The sequence below is a fragment of the Pyxicephalus adspersus genome, chromosome 5 (genome assembly GCF_032062135.1).
Source record: "Pyxicephalus adspersus chromosome 5, UCB_Pads_2.0, whole genome shotgun sequence".
Taxonomy (NCBI): Eukaryota; Metazoa; Chordata; class Amphibia; order Anura; family Pyxicephalidae; genus Pyxicephalus; species Pyxicephalus adspersus.
Genome location: NC_092862.1, coordinates 6,015,909 through 6,033,014, shown reverse-complemented (window position 1 = coordinate 6,033,014; position 17,106 = coordinate 6,015,909). Strand labels below are relative to the sequence as shown.

At 39.8% G+C, this 17,106-nt stretch overlaps 1 protein-coding gene across 2 annotated transcripts in view; it reads right to left on the bottom strand.

Annotated features, from left to right (window-relative positions):
• The window catches only part of TRAPPC9 (trafficking protein particle complex subunit 9), a 329,400-nt gene that overhangs the window by 186,894 nt on the left and 125,400 nt on the right, over positions 1 to 17,106 (bottom strand). For both annotated transcript variants that reach the window (XM_072410619.1, XM_072410618.1), the window contains exons 18-19: positions 5,678 to 5,820; positions 2,987 to 3,097 (exon numbers count right to left, since the gene is read on the bottom strand). In XM_072410619.1, coding sequence (XP_072266720.1) covers positions 2,987 to 3,097; positions 5,678 to 5,820 — 254 coding nt within the window. The remainder of the gene's footprint in view (positions 1 to 2,986; positions 3,098 to 5,677; positions 5,821 to 17,106) is intronic.

The window sequence follows — 17,106 nt, the reverse complement described above, 5'->3', positions numbered from 1 at the left end:
ACATTTGACTTGTTAAAGACTAAACGTCAGATAGAAAGGCTCACAAACAGACAGCAACTGAAAGTCGGTGCAGTAAAGGCCTGGCAGAGCATTAAAAAGGAGGAAACCCAGCATCTGGTGATGTCCATGAGTTCAAGACTACAGGCTGTCATTGCCAGCAAAGGGTTTTCAAACAAGTTTTAGAAATTAACATTTTTTTTTTCAGCTTTTTAATTTGTCCGATTACTTTTGAGACCCAGAAATGAAGTGATTGTGTAAAAAAAAGGCTTTAGTTCCTCACATTTTTATGCAAAAAATATTAGGTCCAAATATTTATGGACCTAACTGTATGTGCTTCATCTATGGATTCAGCAGTTTAGATGAAGCTGAATTTCAAGAGAAAACCTTTAACCTTTAACTAACATTAATGCTTCGTATAATCCTAACACAAACCTTCCCTGTGACCCCAATACTTACCCACTCTTTTCCTAATAGACTGATTATGTAGGACAAGGGTTAAGCGCAGAAGCAGCAGTTTCCACCAGGTCAGTTTCTCCTGCACGTAACCTTTGTCCTACACAATTAGACCATTAAGAAAAGAGTTCTCTTCCTCTACCTAGAATCAATTCTACAATATACAATACCATAAGGTTCAGTAGAGAAACCCCTATCCAGTCACAAAAGAGTATGCTGGAAGATAAATGACTTTCTACCATGTTATCTTCTAAAGAAGCCTAACTGCGAAACGTATCAAAACCACTTCATGTTATTAAACACATAAACCTAATTTTAGTGCTATATTTATTTTGATAGTTGAACCTTGCATATATTTGGTGCAACACTAAAATATTAAATCTCTGCTTTATGCCAAAAGATCTCTCTTCCCTGAAATCATCTCGAATAGGTGTTCAAAGTACATCTTTTTTTCAACTTAGCCCAATAATAACACCTCCTGTAACCCAAGCACTATGTCTACCTGTAACCCCTAAACTAACCTCTGGGTAAACTTTACTATTTTTGGAAAGCTTTCCACCAAATTGTGGAGTAAGTCTGTTAAAATGTGTGCTCATTAATAAGAAAAGGTCCTGACGGTCAATGAGAAGATCTCAATCACAATCAGTGTTCCAGTTCATTAAGGTTGAGGTCATGGTTTTGTATAAACCACTGGAGTTCCTCGACACCAGATTCACCAACTTTTATGGAGCTGGTTTTGTGCAATGGGGCAAAGTCATGTGGAAACAGTAAAGATTAGTCACCAAACAAAGTTGAAGAAGCACATTTGTTTAATGTGACTTTGCATGCTGTAGTATTAAGGGGACCCTTCATTGGAAACACCTGAATTTCATTACAGTTTTGGCAGGTGTGATAGTCAAGCGTTCACAAACCTTTGGCAATATTGCATACAATTGCAATCATCATTAGCAAATCCTTGCCCTCTTTCACTGAGGTATCACCAGTTGTCAGTAGGACAAAGAATTAACTAGAAGCTATCATTGAAGTGACAAATACACATATCTAAATTTTAAACCTAAAATGACCCCTTAAAATCACTAAAGCTGGAAATGACTGGTTATACAGCTTGGCCTTTGTGGTTCCTGACAAAATGAAATGTTGTCTTTTTAATAACCCCTCCGCTGACACTTTGCTTAATCCTTTTTAGACCACCCAAGCTATTTTTAGCATTGGCAGGATGCAAGAAACTGCTTTTAATAGATTACAGCGTAATGAAGGAAATAAAAGATAAAAATAGCACTTATGCACTCCGTAGATTTCAGATATACAGCAAGAGTATCCAGAGGCCACAGTTATTATGTTTTATGGGATACGGTCCATAAAGGCAATTATATTAATTAGATAGATGTATTAGGATTTCTGGAAGGGGTTCAAAATCTCCCGTATTCCAATTATCCTTTGATGGTCAAGATGTAAGGAAGGAACTGAAAGAGAGCTCACATAATAGGTGTATTACTGCTTGTTATGTCAAGAGAACCTGTCCACCATTTTAAAATCAGAAGGTCTGTCTGTCTAAGTGCTTACACAAATACATGCCTGCTAGCATTTGTGTGCGTGTGTGTTTGATGAGCACTGCCTGACTTGTGATGACATCACTGGGTTTAAAATAAAATATATGACAACAAAAAACAGTAAATGAGCTTTAATAAAGATATAATATAAACTCTTTGTAGTTGCAGGCAATATGGATTCGCTTAGCATCTCAGCAGTTATGGTTCCTTTGTTGCAAAAATTCTGCAGGTCAGCTCCCCATTTGCTTTCCCCACAGTGACATAGCAGCTTAGCTTCTCTGCTTCCCCTACTGGACGTCACTCAGCAGCTCAGCTCTCTGTGCTACCCTTTGCAATATCAACATTCCCCCAATTCCTAATGCCAACCCAAATCATATGCTTTGTGAGCAGATTTACACAGGGTGAGCTGAGCTGCTGAGTGAGTCAATTATGATTGCTTATGCTGTGAATCTTGATGATGAATTGCTCCACAGTGTCTGCAGAGCTCATAGAGGGCTTATTCTAAAGCTCTCATGTCCAACATCTGGTCAGGTCTATTTAAGTAAGCCATGATTGTATTAACAAAGTAAAACAATTTTCAGGGAGGTACACAAATAGTATTATTAGGGATGTCTCCCTACTAAAGCAAACAACACAGCTGTAATCGTACCTGCTGTTTCAATAGGACTTACAGGTTCATAATTTTAAATGATTGACAGGTTAACATTAAAATTAACCTGTCAGGTTGTAGTTATAGTTGACACTGTCTTTATTTTTTAAAGGTCTGGTATAGGAAAAAAGTGTGTCATGGCAACTATATACCCCGAGTAATGGCAAGACTTGGTCCAGTAACAGATATACAATATTTAAAGCTGTGTAAGGGCCCTTTTAGAGCCCTTACACAGCCTGTCTCCCATTCTGCTCTTTATTACAAGAAAATTCTTTTAAGATTAGATATGACCTCACTGTCACTTATAAAATGGCATTTAACCACTAGAACTTACCGCTGGCATTCTCCGGCATGAAGGATCAGTTCCTCGTTGTCCTTCGCGCTGATGGCCAGCTCATGTTCGGTGGAGTTAAATACGTCAAGAAGGAGATGGCACTGCCTTGTGCTAAAAAAGAAGGAAGGAAGAAGAGTCAAAAGAACTCACATTCAGGAACACAAAAACATCACAATCCTCGCTTCTCAGCTGTTCAGAAAATGTATTGGCCATATAAACATTTATAAGGCATAAGGCATAATGCATTTTTTAGGAAAGCAAGTAGGATTATAATGCTCTTTTTCAGGGTTTCTCAACCATGGTTCCTCAAGACCAGGGTTTCTCAATCTTTTAGCATGGGGGAACCCCTGACATGACTTTCAGTTCTTCAGGGACTGCTCACAGCTCACAGTATATTAGTGTGGTGGTCAGTGGGAATAATGCTTCTTATATTGCTGGCTCGTGGGAAGAATGTCACCTTGGTCTAAATTGCTCAACGAACCCCTTGCAAGCTCTGGAGAAGTTCAAGGGTTACAATTCATTCCAAAGGTCTTCATTAGAGTTAAGGTCAAAACTCCCTGCTGGCCACCAAGGTCCTCCAAAAAAAAACATATCAAACCATGTTTTTATGGAGATGGCTTTGTGCACAGGGGCACAGTCTTGCTGAAACTGAAAAGAACATTTACCAATTTGCTGCACAAGGTTTCAGTGGGTTAACTGCCATGTTCACTGGAAACACCTGAACTCAATCATTTGGAAGTCCATATTCATTCAACTATGTCGGTAAGGTGTGGTGGTCAGGTATTGCACCTTTTGGCTATATGACGAACATCCCGTTTTTGTTAATCAGTGGCGTATCACTCTATGATAGCCTTTATGTAAATTTTTAGTAGCGGTAATGTGATGATCAATTTTCTAAGAACTGGTAACATCACTGAAGCATTCCTATTTATCTAGAATTACTTCCCTAAGCTAAACACAAGATGGATTCTGCAAAGGCAACAGTTCCTATAATTGAAGGTCATGGGTCAAGTGAACTGTAATTTAACAATACACCCATGTGGGATTTAGCCTTCTGGATGTGGGATTATGACAGCAGAAAACTCAATTATCCCAAAAGCAATATGTTCAACAAAACATTACATTGCATCGTGAAGAAAACACATCCCGCTGCTTAATCCATTGCGGTTGTTTAAATGCTGTAATAGGACTGTGGATCAAAAGCAAATGCTTGTGAAGACATAAAGAGCGATGTAAGCATCGGCATAATATTTATACAGAGACACAAATTCTAGGGGGGGGAGGTTGCTAAGACAAGCTGCATTGTCAGATATGAACAGTTTAGGCAAAGCAAACAAAGGAGAATCTCTGTGGATGGGTGTGACTTGGGTAAGTAACCGGGTGGTGAGTAACCCCTTTTTTATGGATAATCATAGATACATTTGTTACCCAATACAAACTACCAATATTGCTTCTTGAATTCACTGCTCAGTTTGCCAACAGCAAAGTCCATGCAAACAATCATTATCCAACTCTAGATATATAACAAATCTTGTTGAAGAGAAGGTTAATGTGGACCTTAGGAAACATAACGATTTAGGGAAATCTAAAATATATGCAGATTTAACTTCAGCGGTGCCAAAGAACTTCCCTTGCGTTGAAACCCATAGTTGTAAACCTGCACTGATTAAGGTTTAATATGTAGACTTTGGTGATGACACCACTGTGGTGCTCACTGTTCTCCTTGCTGGAGTGTAAGTTGTAACTAAATGCTGCTATTGCTTCACCCATTCTGTGAATTTGTACTTCCTCTACCCTTCTGCTTCTTGAATCAAGTGGGTATTTCTGATATAAAGAAACAAAACAAAGCTAAGATATCTGCACCCACACTAAGAACAAGAAATGGTAAGTCAGTATTGGGGGAAAGATCCAATGAAAGGAGCCTATAGTCTATAGTTTCTTATCCTCTGCTTGCCTTTTGGGAACATTTCTCTTTAAAGTACATCTGCTGCCCAAACATTTATTTCTTTCAGTAAAGGATAGACTGGGGAAGGGTTAGAATCAAAGTTATGGTTTTACCTAGTTATGGTTATGGTTTTACCAAAGTTATGGTTTGTGACCTAGTTTCTGTCTCCTTGTCCCAAAACCAGGATGTACAGGTAAATCTCAGAACCAGTCTGAGTCACAAATGGGGAATAAACTAATTTTTTTTAATTGAGAGTTGAGATGAAAATCTGTATAGGTATATTATATGTCACCTTGCTGAAGATATCCAAATCTCAGCCATAAGGCTAGCAGTGGAAGGAAGAAGTGTCTAACATAACCTCACACTAAAGATATATACATAAAAGTTTAAGAAATAGGAGTGCCAAGGAAAAGGAATTGCACTGATATTTTTCGGGAATTCAAGATGAAAGTGATAATACTGCTTAGGCACAATTACCTTTTCTGTGTGTTCCTCTAAAACAACAAATCACATTGTGAGTTCAGGTCCACTTTATTCTTTTACGTTATGATTAAGATTAGGATTAGGATTAAACAAATTAGGATTTGCATACACATAAATCACCTGGAAACCTGGATGAAATTATAATTTTTCAATGTAGATTCCTTTAAAAGAAAATTCTGCTTATGTATTTTTATCATATGCTCAGATGGAATTTTCCAGATTTGTAAAAGGTCCAATTCAAAGAAAAAAGAGAGAAACCTCACCTTGTAGCAGGAAGTGTACTGACACGGGTGAAGAATACTGAGGGTTCTACATCTACATGCAGTCCAAGGGACAAGTTGCGGTAATAGCCTTCCACATGGCCCGGCCCTCCAGAATACTTAAAGTTCAAGAACCCTTCCAGGGTCTGCAAAAAGAAAGAATAGTGTGGTAAATAAAATCAAATGATTTTTAAAAGATTATCTCTCACAATAATCAAAATGTGCAAAAAAACTTGTCACAAATAACTAATTGGGTACAGATTTTTTGTGGGCTGGAATTCCGAACTCCACATACTCTATTTAAACTATTCTAACTGGCCACAGTAATCCACCAAACTCTCCCTCATGAACACGTCTCAATCCTGACTGGCAATGGGGCTAATGAGGATGTTTTTTAGGACATTACGATGGTGTTAGGTGACGCTTATGTGCCCGATCTCAGCTGTGCTCCACCTCAATATACCATGTCCTGTTTATTCTCTCCAGCGGTGGCACTGGCAGCAGCAAGGAGATCAATGAATTGGTTGAATGTCATCTGCTCAGCAGCATCCCCTGCTTTCCTGTAGCCGTGCAGCCTGAGATGTACGTTCTCAGCATCCCTAGCACATATTCTGAGGCTGTGCATAGCTGAATAGGATTTTAGGAGCAGATAAGTCCCTAGCTTTATCCTGCCTTGCCATTGGCTGCCGGGGCTTTATAATCTTTTTACTCACAGTCACCAGCCTGTTTTCTGACCCTGACATTGTATGCTGCCTGGACTGACATTTGCTTGTGACCCCTGACCCTGTTTTGTCTTTTGGATACCTTGTTTGGCAGAAGGTTTACCTGTGTATGACCTCTGACTTTGTATTCTTGACTTGCGTCTACTGGACCCTTCTGTACGGCATTATCTATGGGCTCTTGGTCCTCTGTCAGTCCTTCCTTATCCATCCTTTGCGCACAGAAGTCCTGGGGGCAACCGTGTGCTGGGATGGTGCAACTACCTCCTGAGGTTGAGCAGGGGCCTGCTATAGGAGGAGAGTGCAGAGATAGATTGGGGGACTGGTGTCTGGTGAGTGCTGGCTCTGAACCTGGGCCTTATAGATGGGCCAGATGTTGGTATTTTTCAACCATTTATGAAGGATTTATACTTTTACAAATTTGCTTAAAACTTCCTTAGCCCAATGTTCTGACTTACAAATACCAAAATAACATTATAGTAACTTTACAGTATAGAGAAATTTTTTTTGACGTTTGCAAGTTTACCGTTAGTAAGAGAAATACAATTTCAGAAAGCCATTGCACAAAAACATTATTGTTATAGAACCTGTACCTTGTGTGTCAAAAATCACTAAAATTTTAAACATAACTATGAAAATAACTTCCTCCAAGCAATCCAGACCTGAATATTTACCATAACAATACTTTCCCCAATCCACAGTCACAAAAACTTCCACCCTGCTGTTTTCCATAATTTACATTCTTGTCTTGTGATGGTCCCTTTGTTGAAGTCATCACACCTGTACCAAAATTGGTGAAGGACTAGCAACCACTTTATCAGGATATCAGTCCTTTCTATGAGCACCTTCATTTAAAAGCTAGTAGAAATGGTTTACAGCAGTTGCCATTTTGTTTGATTCACGTTAATAATATGTCCATGGCTGGCTGCAGCTAGAATACCTTCCCATATTCCAGCCCGGAAGATTGGAGGCCTTGGAAGGCAGCGGTTGCTGGACCACTTAATAAGGTATCAACACGTATTAGGTTGCTTACAAGTGGAGAAAGGAAGCAATATTACTGTTATATTTTATGGTGGCCTTACAGTAGGGCAAGACTACTTTTATATTTCCATATGAGGTCAGCTTACAAGGCTGACTGAGCTTAAATGAAAATTTTTCACTTAGGTCCAGAAGTGAACAGGGAGGCAGGGATAGTATCAGCAGCAGGAGGAAGATATATTAGATGAACCATTCAATGCATATGCATAAGTTGTTTTACCAGTCCTTTAAGCTTTATGTTCTGAATACATTAAAAAAAAATTGAATTATAGGAGAAACTCATCTTGCTTAGTTTTGCTTCCCTGAGCCTCTAGAGAACACCAACAAACAAGAAAACAACATATGCTGCAAAATTCCAGGTGTCACTTAAAAAGATAAGAGGACCTACTAAGAATATGAAACGTTGTACAATCTTTTCTTCGTTTTTTTTTTTCTGTAAATTTATGACAAGGGTTTTCTTGAAACATTAATTTAAAAAAGAAAATTTGAAGTGATAAAAAAACATTGTGAATTAAGAATAGTTTGCTGGAAAGCACAAAGCCTCCAGTGATAAAGAAAAACAATTGCTGGTGTATTTTGTTTTAATTTTCTTTCTTCTGTAGGTGTTTTTTGAATTGTAGTTGTTTGGCCTCCTATATGTAGATGCAAATCTATGTTTTCTTATGCATTTATAGTTTCTGGCATGAATTCAGGTTCGTCAAAGGTGGTTCATCTTGCTAAAGACCTTACAAATAGTCTTCATATGTATTAGTAGGTATTAGAGTTTTAGCATCAAATGTGACCTTGTCTTATGACACAAGAGTCTTAATATACCATAGATCATATACCACAGAGCCCAAAATGGAAAGATTTACAATATATTCAGGATGAGTTAGATGTCTAACTTCTCTGCCATGCACTGTGGTTTCTCCCGCTAACTTTTATATCACTGAAAGGCACAGTAGTGATAGTGGGGTTTATGGGTTGAACCAATGATCTTGGAGCAGGGTCACAAGCATTCTGGACAACCAACATTTTGGATAGAGTGGGAAGGGTTGGGCTCTCAAGTTTTCATTGCTATTGGTGTTCTCAGTAGAAGGATACATCCATTAAAATTGGTCACCACTGTTACCAAGAAGAAGTTGGAACCCCGGTGACAAGAGAATATGAAATGTGCAAGACTAAGTTTAAGGCTGGAGTTTGGATTTAATAGCTGCCCTGACTTTCTAGAATGGTCTTCGATTGTCCTATTCAGCTTGTTCCTACATTCTGCACATGAAAAGACCCTTAAAACCAATCTTTTCAAACTTGACTACCTGTCTTCTGTCCCTCACTACTCACCCACCAATCTATACCTCTTCTCCTATTGTATGATACTTCCCCCAAATCTTAGATTGTAAGCTCTTCTGAGCAGCGTCTTCTCCTGCTGTTTCATTGTTTGTATCTGTGTGGCATTTACAACTCCTATTAAATGTACAGCGATGCGTAACATGTTGGCGCTATATAAATACTATTTATTAATATTATTATTATTGTTATTATTATTATTATTATTATTATTATTATTATTATTAATAATAAAATTAATAAAAATAATAATATTAAAAAGGAAGGCTTAAGTTCGGTAAGGCCTTACGAACTTTTGCATACAACTGTCTATCTCCAAAAAAAATTATTATAACAGGGGTTTACTGGGATATAAATCAGATGGTTGGGTCCCACAGGGATCAATTTATTGTTATTTGTTTTGAAATTCCCACTATGGAGTGTCAGAGAAGATGTCATATATCACTGGGAAATCAATGCGGTCACTTGCCTTTGCTTGATATAAACAAACTTTGCTTTATAGCAGACAGATCATTGCCCGACATGAATGACATCACAGCAGCCGCGTCTTTCCAGGGCTGCTCTCCGGAGTACCGACCCTCGTGCTCTGTACCCCTTGTCCTCACTTGTTCATACATTAGAAAAAGACTGAAAGCAAACCAACTGAAAATTCAATCTACTGAGTTTTCAAAGTTGGTTTTAAACATTAAAACCTAATCACTAAAAAGTTGTCTTTGTTTTAAAATGAAATTACATTTTTTTAATGATTTTAATATCCTGACCCCATTCCTGCATTAACATTTTTTTCCAAGTTCTCTTCTCTGGCGTCATCTCTGATTTGCTCCTTAGTCCAGGACTGGAGGACTTCTTTGGGCAGACAATAACGCCTGGTGAAACCTAACAGCACGTTGCACAGTTTTTTAATGGCCCTAACCTCTAACTCTCTCCTCCTTTTAGGATTCCTCCTGGTAGGGATATAAACTGATTCATTAATTGTGCTGATTCTTAAGTGAAACCATGTAAAATGAAAATCAATTAATGTATACTATCATTACAAAATTGCTCTTTTACAGTTACCAGATTCCAATATTATGCTACAGGGGCTACCATGCTAGAGGGCTCTTTTAACCTGCACACAATGTTCTGTTAAAAGCATCCTAAGCCATGCTAATGGAAGCCGGGAGCAAGACCTAGTCCATATTGCCAAACTCTCTGAAGACCTTGAGAAGCACGTGACCCGTGGCTATTACACTACAGCTTCTTATTAAATCAACGCCTAATTAAACGGTTCTACAAAGAGCTAACACAATCCTATTTCACAAGGCTTCAGGGGATTGTTAAGGTTGTTAACAAATCTGTAACATGGTAATCACAAAATGACTAATTGCAACCTGTCGACAAGTGGTTAATCATTTCTGTACATGGCAGACAATTATAACTTGATAGATTGACTGCAGCATGCAAAATAGTATACAAGGAACGCCTAGAACCTTAAGATTCCACAGAACCCTGCTTGTGGAGGCTTTGTATTGATCTAGTGTGCTGGAGGGGGGCAGTGTTATGGTCCTGGGTGCCTGTGGGGGCAGTGTTATAATCTGGGGTGTCAGTGAGGTTTGAATTATAATCTATGGTGTCTGTGGGGGCAATGATTTCATCTGAGGTGTCTGTGGGGATAGTTTTATGGTCTGGAGTGCCTGTGGGGGCAGTGTTATAATCTTGGGAGCCGGTAAGGCCAGTGTAATAATCTGGGGTGCCTGTGGGGGCAGTGTTATGATCTGGGGTGCCTGTGGGGGCAGTGTTATGATCTGGGGTGCCTGTGGGGGCAGTGTTATGATCTGGGGTGCCTGTGAGGTTAGGATTAAAATCTAGCGTGTCTGTCAGGGCAATATGATCTGAGGTGTCTGTGGTGCCTGTAGGACAGTGGTCCCCAACCTTTTGCAGCTTGCGGACTACTGAATCTAAGCATGCGCATGCAGGGTCTAGAGTCCTCTGTCACCCAAAGGGTAAGAAACTTCCCCCTGAGTGATGTCATAATGCCAGAACCCATCCACTCTCCCATCTCAGGCCTGCTATGGGCGAATGGGTGGGATGTGTCCAGAAACACAACCCAACCACCGCCCCGAGCCTGCGATCTGCACGGGACTCTGGCCTGTGAGACCCCCAAGCAGGGTCCTTCACCTGACCCCGCTGCGGGGCGCACTGGCCAGAACTGTGGACCACCGCTGGTCTCCATGCTCTTGCGGCCCACCTGACAGATGGCCACGGCCCACTAGTGGGCCGCGGAATGGAGGCTGGGGACCTCTGTTGTAGGGAACAGTGTTAAGATTTGGGTGCCTGTAGGTGGCAGTGTATGATCTGGGATGTCTGTGGAAGCAGTGTTATGATCTGGGGAGCCTGTGGGGGCAGTGTTATGATCTGGGGAGCCTGTGGGAGCAGTGTTATGATCTAGGTTTACCAATGTGCCAAAAAAAAATGAGATCAGCTGACTCCCTGAACATACGAAATGAACAGTTTTTTCAATGGTTTTTTAATTCCGTGATGACACAGGCAAGTTGCAAGATGACCATGACAGGATTCATCAGACTTTTGATTTGGGTGAGGTAGTGTATATTTGTTTGCATGTTATATATCAGTAGAAACATATATCTAACCATCTGAGAAATCCTCAGCCATCTCCATCCTATAGAAATATATTACACATTCTGTAATTGTTACAGCTACAGGCATCTAATGACATGGATACACATCTACACATAATTCAATTCCTTCCCTGAGTATTTTTTCACACGCCTCTGTCAATTAGAACTCAGACACAGAAACATGATAGATATCTGCACACTTTTCATCTGCAAAAGGTAATTACAACACCCTCCGGTCAGGCTTTTTATCCTGGAACGTAGGCGCCATGATGTCACCAGCGAGGAGGCTTTCCCCTGCTGGGCCGGGAATTAGGCAAATTATCAGCTGAAGAATATTACAAAGAGCGGGATGAATGATATAAACAGATACAAGCAGAGTTCTCCTTTCTGAAAAAGACGCCATTGCAAGTAAAATGTGTGTTTAAGTTTAAAGAGAACATCAGTACTCTGGAATGTACTCCAAATAGTGGCAATGGTGAACCATGCCTGAACAACATGTGTCAGAATGGTGGATTTTAGTCTTCGTGATGAATGTACCAGGGTGACAATACAGTAGCAAAACTACAGTGTTCTGCCTAGCCCCTTTTAGCCAGGCGCACCACCCAGGACATTTCAGTAACCACCTGGCTGCTTTTGGGTGGTTACTGAAAAGATGGGTCACAGTACAAGGGCCACCACCTGCTTAAAGCTTCTTCCCATCCAGCTTTAAAAACAATATAAAGGGAGAAAACTTAAATAGGTTTTGTTTATTCATTTATTTAGCATCCCAATATGGAGCGGGAGAGATGGTTCAATGAGTTTAGTTTGGAGGAAATTGAGTGGCCTCTACTAAGCCCTCACCTCAACCCTACTGGACACCTTTGAGATGGACAAGGATTTCAAGCGAAATCCTCTCATCCAACATCAATCATTGACTATACAAATACTCTTTGGGCCAAATGGGCACAAATTCCCATCGACAAACTCCAAAATCTTTTGGAAAGCCTTCCTGTAAAATTAACAAAGAGAACCACAAAGGGGTAAGACTTCAAATTAATTACTATATAGCATGACCTCACTCTCGCCTAAAAAAAAAATTATCCTGACCCTTTAACACCTTCATGATGGGTATCTTGGGTCTTTGTTCACCCACCAACAGTCAGTCATGTGACTAATGACATGGCTGTAGCCAATTTATGGGCCACATACTCAGTAAACTTTCCAGAGCCCCTCTCCCCATGTTTAAATGTTCTAGCAGTTGAACCTATTTGATGAGGGCCCAGTACAGAAGTACCCCTTTTGTTTTTACTTTCCTGATGGTGGCCCTGGCTCTGGGGCTTGACAAAGATCAAATGTTCATTAAACTGCTGCCAACAATGTCATGATCAATGATGAATACCTTTTTATTATTATCACTATCTTGTATTTATATAATGACAGCATATTATGCAATGCTTTACATGTCACTAGCTGTCCCTCAAAGGGGACAATCTAAAGTCTTTAGTATTGTCATATGTCATTACAACACTAAGGTAAATCTTTGGGGGAAAGCCAATCAACCTAACTGCATGTTTTTGGGAAGTGGGAGGAAACCTCGAGCATACACGGAGAGAACATACAAACACCATACAGATAGTGTCCTGGCCAAGATTCAAACTTGGGACCCAGCTATGCCGCCCAATGAAGACACAGTGCCTTAACAATAAAAAATATGTAATTGAACCCTTTTTATTCTATATTCTGTTGTAATGGGCAAAATTATGTTGCCTTTTCTTTAAATACAATTAAAGAGAATATGGGGAAGAAAAGAATTAGTTAAAAGTTTAATCCAGACTCTCTAAATTCTTTAGGTGTCCCAACCTGCTCCCAAAATAAATTTGTGAGCTTTCTTGGATGAGATCTGCAGCAGACGGAGGTTGGGAGACAGCCAGGTGACCCAGATGAAAACACCGCAGTGTCTGCTCCGCACTCCACATCACATCTAATTAGGGAATTACACACACTTATGAAATGTGGAGTCCTGGTCATATTGACAAAGCCAAGATAAAGCCTGGCTGCGGAGATGCAAACGAGACACTTTTTTAAACTGATTATTTTTTTAGTCAGTGTGACAAAAGAGCCAGTGGATTTAAATAGTCCCTGTCACCTAAATCAGAACTTTCAATGTGATATTATGTAAACTGCTATTGTTGACATATAGGTATGGATGATGATTGCCCGCCATTGCAGCCTGTGACGTTACCTGTATACCAACCCTTGCAATTCCTCAACTTATAGAAAGCTGCAGATTGCATTTTGGCCAAGATAATTATCATGTCCATTTGTGTTTCTCTCCAAGTCAATGAGCAGCGAAATTGTAGCCCCCTTCCCTACACAACCAAGCCCTTACGGTGACATCCAGCAGGACCAAAATAGACTGCGCTGAGCCGTATAGGGACATAAATAATGCAGTACTTATTTGATTTTCTGACTCCGTCCACTCAGCGGAGCTGTCCCTCCTGAAAAGAAACGCTGTTCGATAAATTCAGGAGAGATTAGAAGGCATATTTTAAACCTGCAGTGGCTAAAAATAGCTTGCCATGTAATAGAAGATTGGACGCGATCTGAATGCATACAGCTGCAGGCAGGCCCGCTAAACGTGGCCATTAACAGACAGTTGAATGCAGGGTCAGCGAGCAGCAATGAAGCATCGCGTACAAGAAATGATACTGAGATGATAGGTAGCATGCTATCCTTTCTTTTTTTTTATCACCATGTGCTTTTTATTTAATTTTCAGAATGCAGTAAATGAAAAGTTTAAAACAGATTTAATTTGTTGTTACAGAGAATTTACTATGATACAAAGGACGGGGAAGCAAAATAGGCAAAACACTAAATTTTGTAATTGCTATTCGGGAGGAACATTTAATATAAAAGTATACTATAATGGCCAACAGGTTAAATACATTCTATGTTGTGTGGTTGTGTGGATGGATGTTCTGTGTTCATGGATGACAGAAGTAAATGTGATTGGTTTTAGGTGCCAAATGGCACCTAAAGTACACAGATACACCATCGGCACTATTAGTTATGGAGGAATTGCAGAACGCTGCAAACTTGTCAAAATGAACTAGAGCACTGTTTCCCAAACATTTTAACATGGGGGAACACTTAAAATAACTTTCAGGTCTTCAGGGAACCCTGGGCCATAATTACTATATCCACAACTCACAGTACATTAGCGTGAGGGTCATTGCTGGCAATTGGGAAGAATGACACCCTTACAGAGGTACAAAGTGCTCACTGCTCAAGAAACTCCTAGCACAATCTGGAGGAACCCTGGTTAAGGAACACTGATCTAGGCACACAAGGGTCAGTACATGCTTTTTATATGTAAAATAAAAGAGACATCAGACATACACCAGGTGATGGTCACAGACTGCTGACATGCTGCTTGTGTGGTTGGAGAATGGAGACATAATGATACTTGGTACAAGTTACATGAGATTGCTTGAGATCACTGCCCTTACTGACCCTTTGCTATTAATATTTCAACGCCTTCGTTGCTGATATCCAAGAGTTGCAGGTTTGCACCAAGGCCCAACTTATTCCTGCAAACCTCACTGTAGTTATACAGTAAAGTGTATCCTATCAATGCCACCAATATAGATGCCATCATCAATGACATCTATATAAAGCCTTCGCAGAATCAGCAATCTTTGCGGTGTACTTATGCCCATTTTCAACCTGACTATGTAACCATACGCTTATAGTAGAAGTGTGCCTGCTACCTTGTCTATCTATAAATAGAAACTTATCACTTCCCAAATCACATCAAATTATCAAAAAATGGAGGTCATCCATACCACTATCAACACCGCCAGCCAGTCTCCCTAACACAAAGGATACCATCAATGAGACAAGTGTTCAGTTTTGTTACATAGGTATATCACGTTCAACACCAGGGAAATAAACACATCCCAGATTTTTAAAAAAACCCTATTAACATAGTTGATCCAGAGGAATGCAAAAAAAACCCTGGTTCAATTTGCTCCAACAAGGGAGAAAAATTCCTTGCTGATCCTATAAGGCAATCGGATGTTCCCTGTATCAACAGTCTCTCTTATCTTTACTTTAAATCTTTAATCCGCAGTTATATTCCGTGCTTCTAGAAATCATCCACCTTTTTCTTAAAGCAATCTATGGAACTTGCTGGAAATGAGGAAGCCGATTCCCCATTTTCACAGACCTTACAGTGAAGAATCCCTTCCTTATCTGGAGCCTAAACTTCTTTTCCTCCAGACACAAAGAGTGCCCTCTTTTCCTTTGTTGCCAAGTCTTACTACTTCTACTTCTCAGTCCAGGAAATTTTCATTCATGGGCATTTCCACATTCAGTTTCATTGCTTTTCTGAGAGGTGGAAGGGGGAGGGCCAGTATCCTGATATTTTCCTAAAAGGGATCTGTTATAACAGGCAAGTTTGAATAGAAGTTTAAAAAAAAATTGTAAAGCATTTGACACACAAAAATGTTTCTAAAGGTCGTGGAAACGATTTAGAGAATGTCCTTTTCTTTTCCACCATAGCAGTGCTCATTTGCACAAAACCAGCCCCATAAGAACATGGTGGGGGGGGCATTTAGTATAGTAGACCTAAAGTCTCCTGCACATTGCCCTGAACTTAACTCTATGAACTCATTTGAGATGAACTGGAATGCCAACTGCAAGCCAACTCATTCCATTTAACACTACCTGAGTACCTGAGCTCGGGAATAATCTTTTGGCTGGATGGACCCGGAATCTCCATCAAGGAAGCAGAAGATGACTTTGGTGTTTTTCATGGTGCCTGATCCTCCTAACGATAAACTCAAATGAAAGCATTGTCTCTTTTTGATGGGAATACTTACCTAAAGTTTCCCACTTTCATATTACTTTGCATGTATGCAATCAACATATACATCCAAACATCTAATGCTAGGTCAACTTTAAGCGCAGCTTTTAAAATCAAAGCCTTGCCAATCACCGACTCCACTGATTTCTTTGTGGCTACCAGCAAGAACGCCTCTGCCATCCCTGGGCGGTATGCATGTAGATTGAAAACTTCATTTACGTTTTCTTTTTCTCCGAATATCTGGTAGTTAAAATGTAATGATGCGATCAGACTAATCAGTATTTTTTATTCTCTAATGGTCTTGGCACAGTACAGGAAAAGCAATCGGGCAATTTAGCAGTGATGAATTTGCCAGGTGGTGTAGCTTTTAATGACAGCCTCTCCGGGGCCTTGCCCTATTAGCACTAACCTTTGAAAATTTTGCAAGTGCAGGCAGACCTAGGCAGTCATTTAGTAGCCATTGATTTTCTGCTCAGAAATTTTCAGGTCTTATTTGTGTTTATTCATCATTGCTTAAGCTGAAAGAATGTTTCTCTGCAGAGCCAGAGAGGATCTATTCAGGTCAATGCAGCAAAAAGATCAACGAACAATGAGATTATCAAATGGCTGCTGCAGGGTGGCTCCCATTGATCAGCTGTTGGATTGCCCATTATAAATGCTTTAACTATTTTCAAAGGAAAAAAAACAGAAAAGCAAAAATAATTGTAGATGAAAATTATAGTAAAATAACAACACATCCATGGTAGTTTTTAAAAGTTACTGAAGTTTATCATAACTTGCTGGTAAGGTTAATGAATAGGTGGTATCACTGATCTCTTTTGAACAGATGGGCTGTGTTGTCAGTGATGTCACTGATGCCTAATAAATGGATAGGCTGAATTGTCA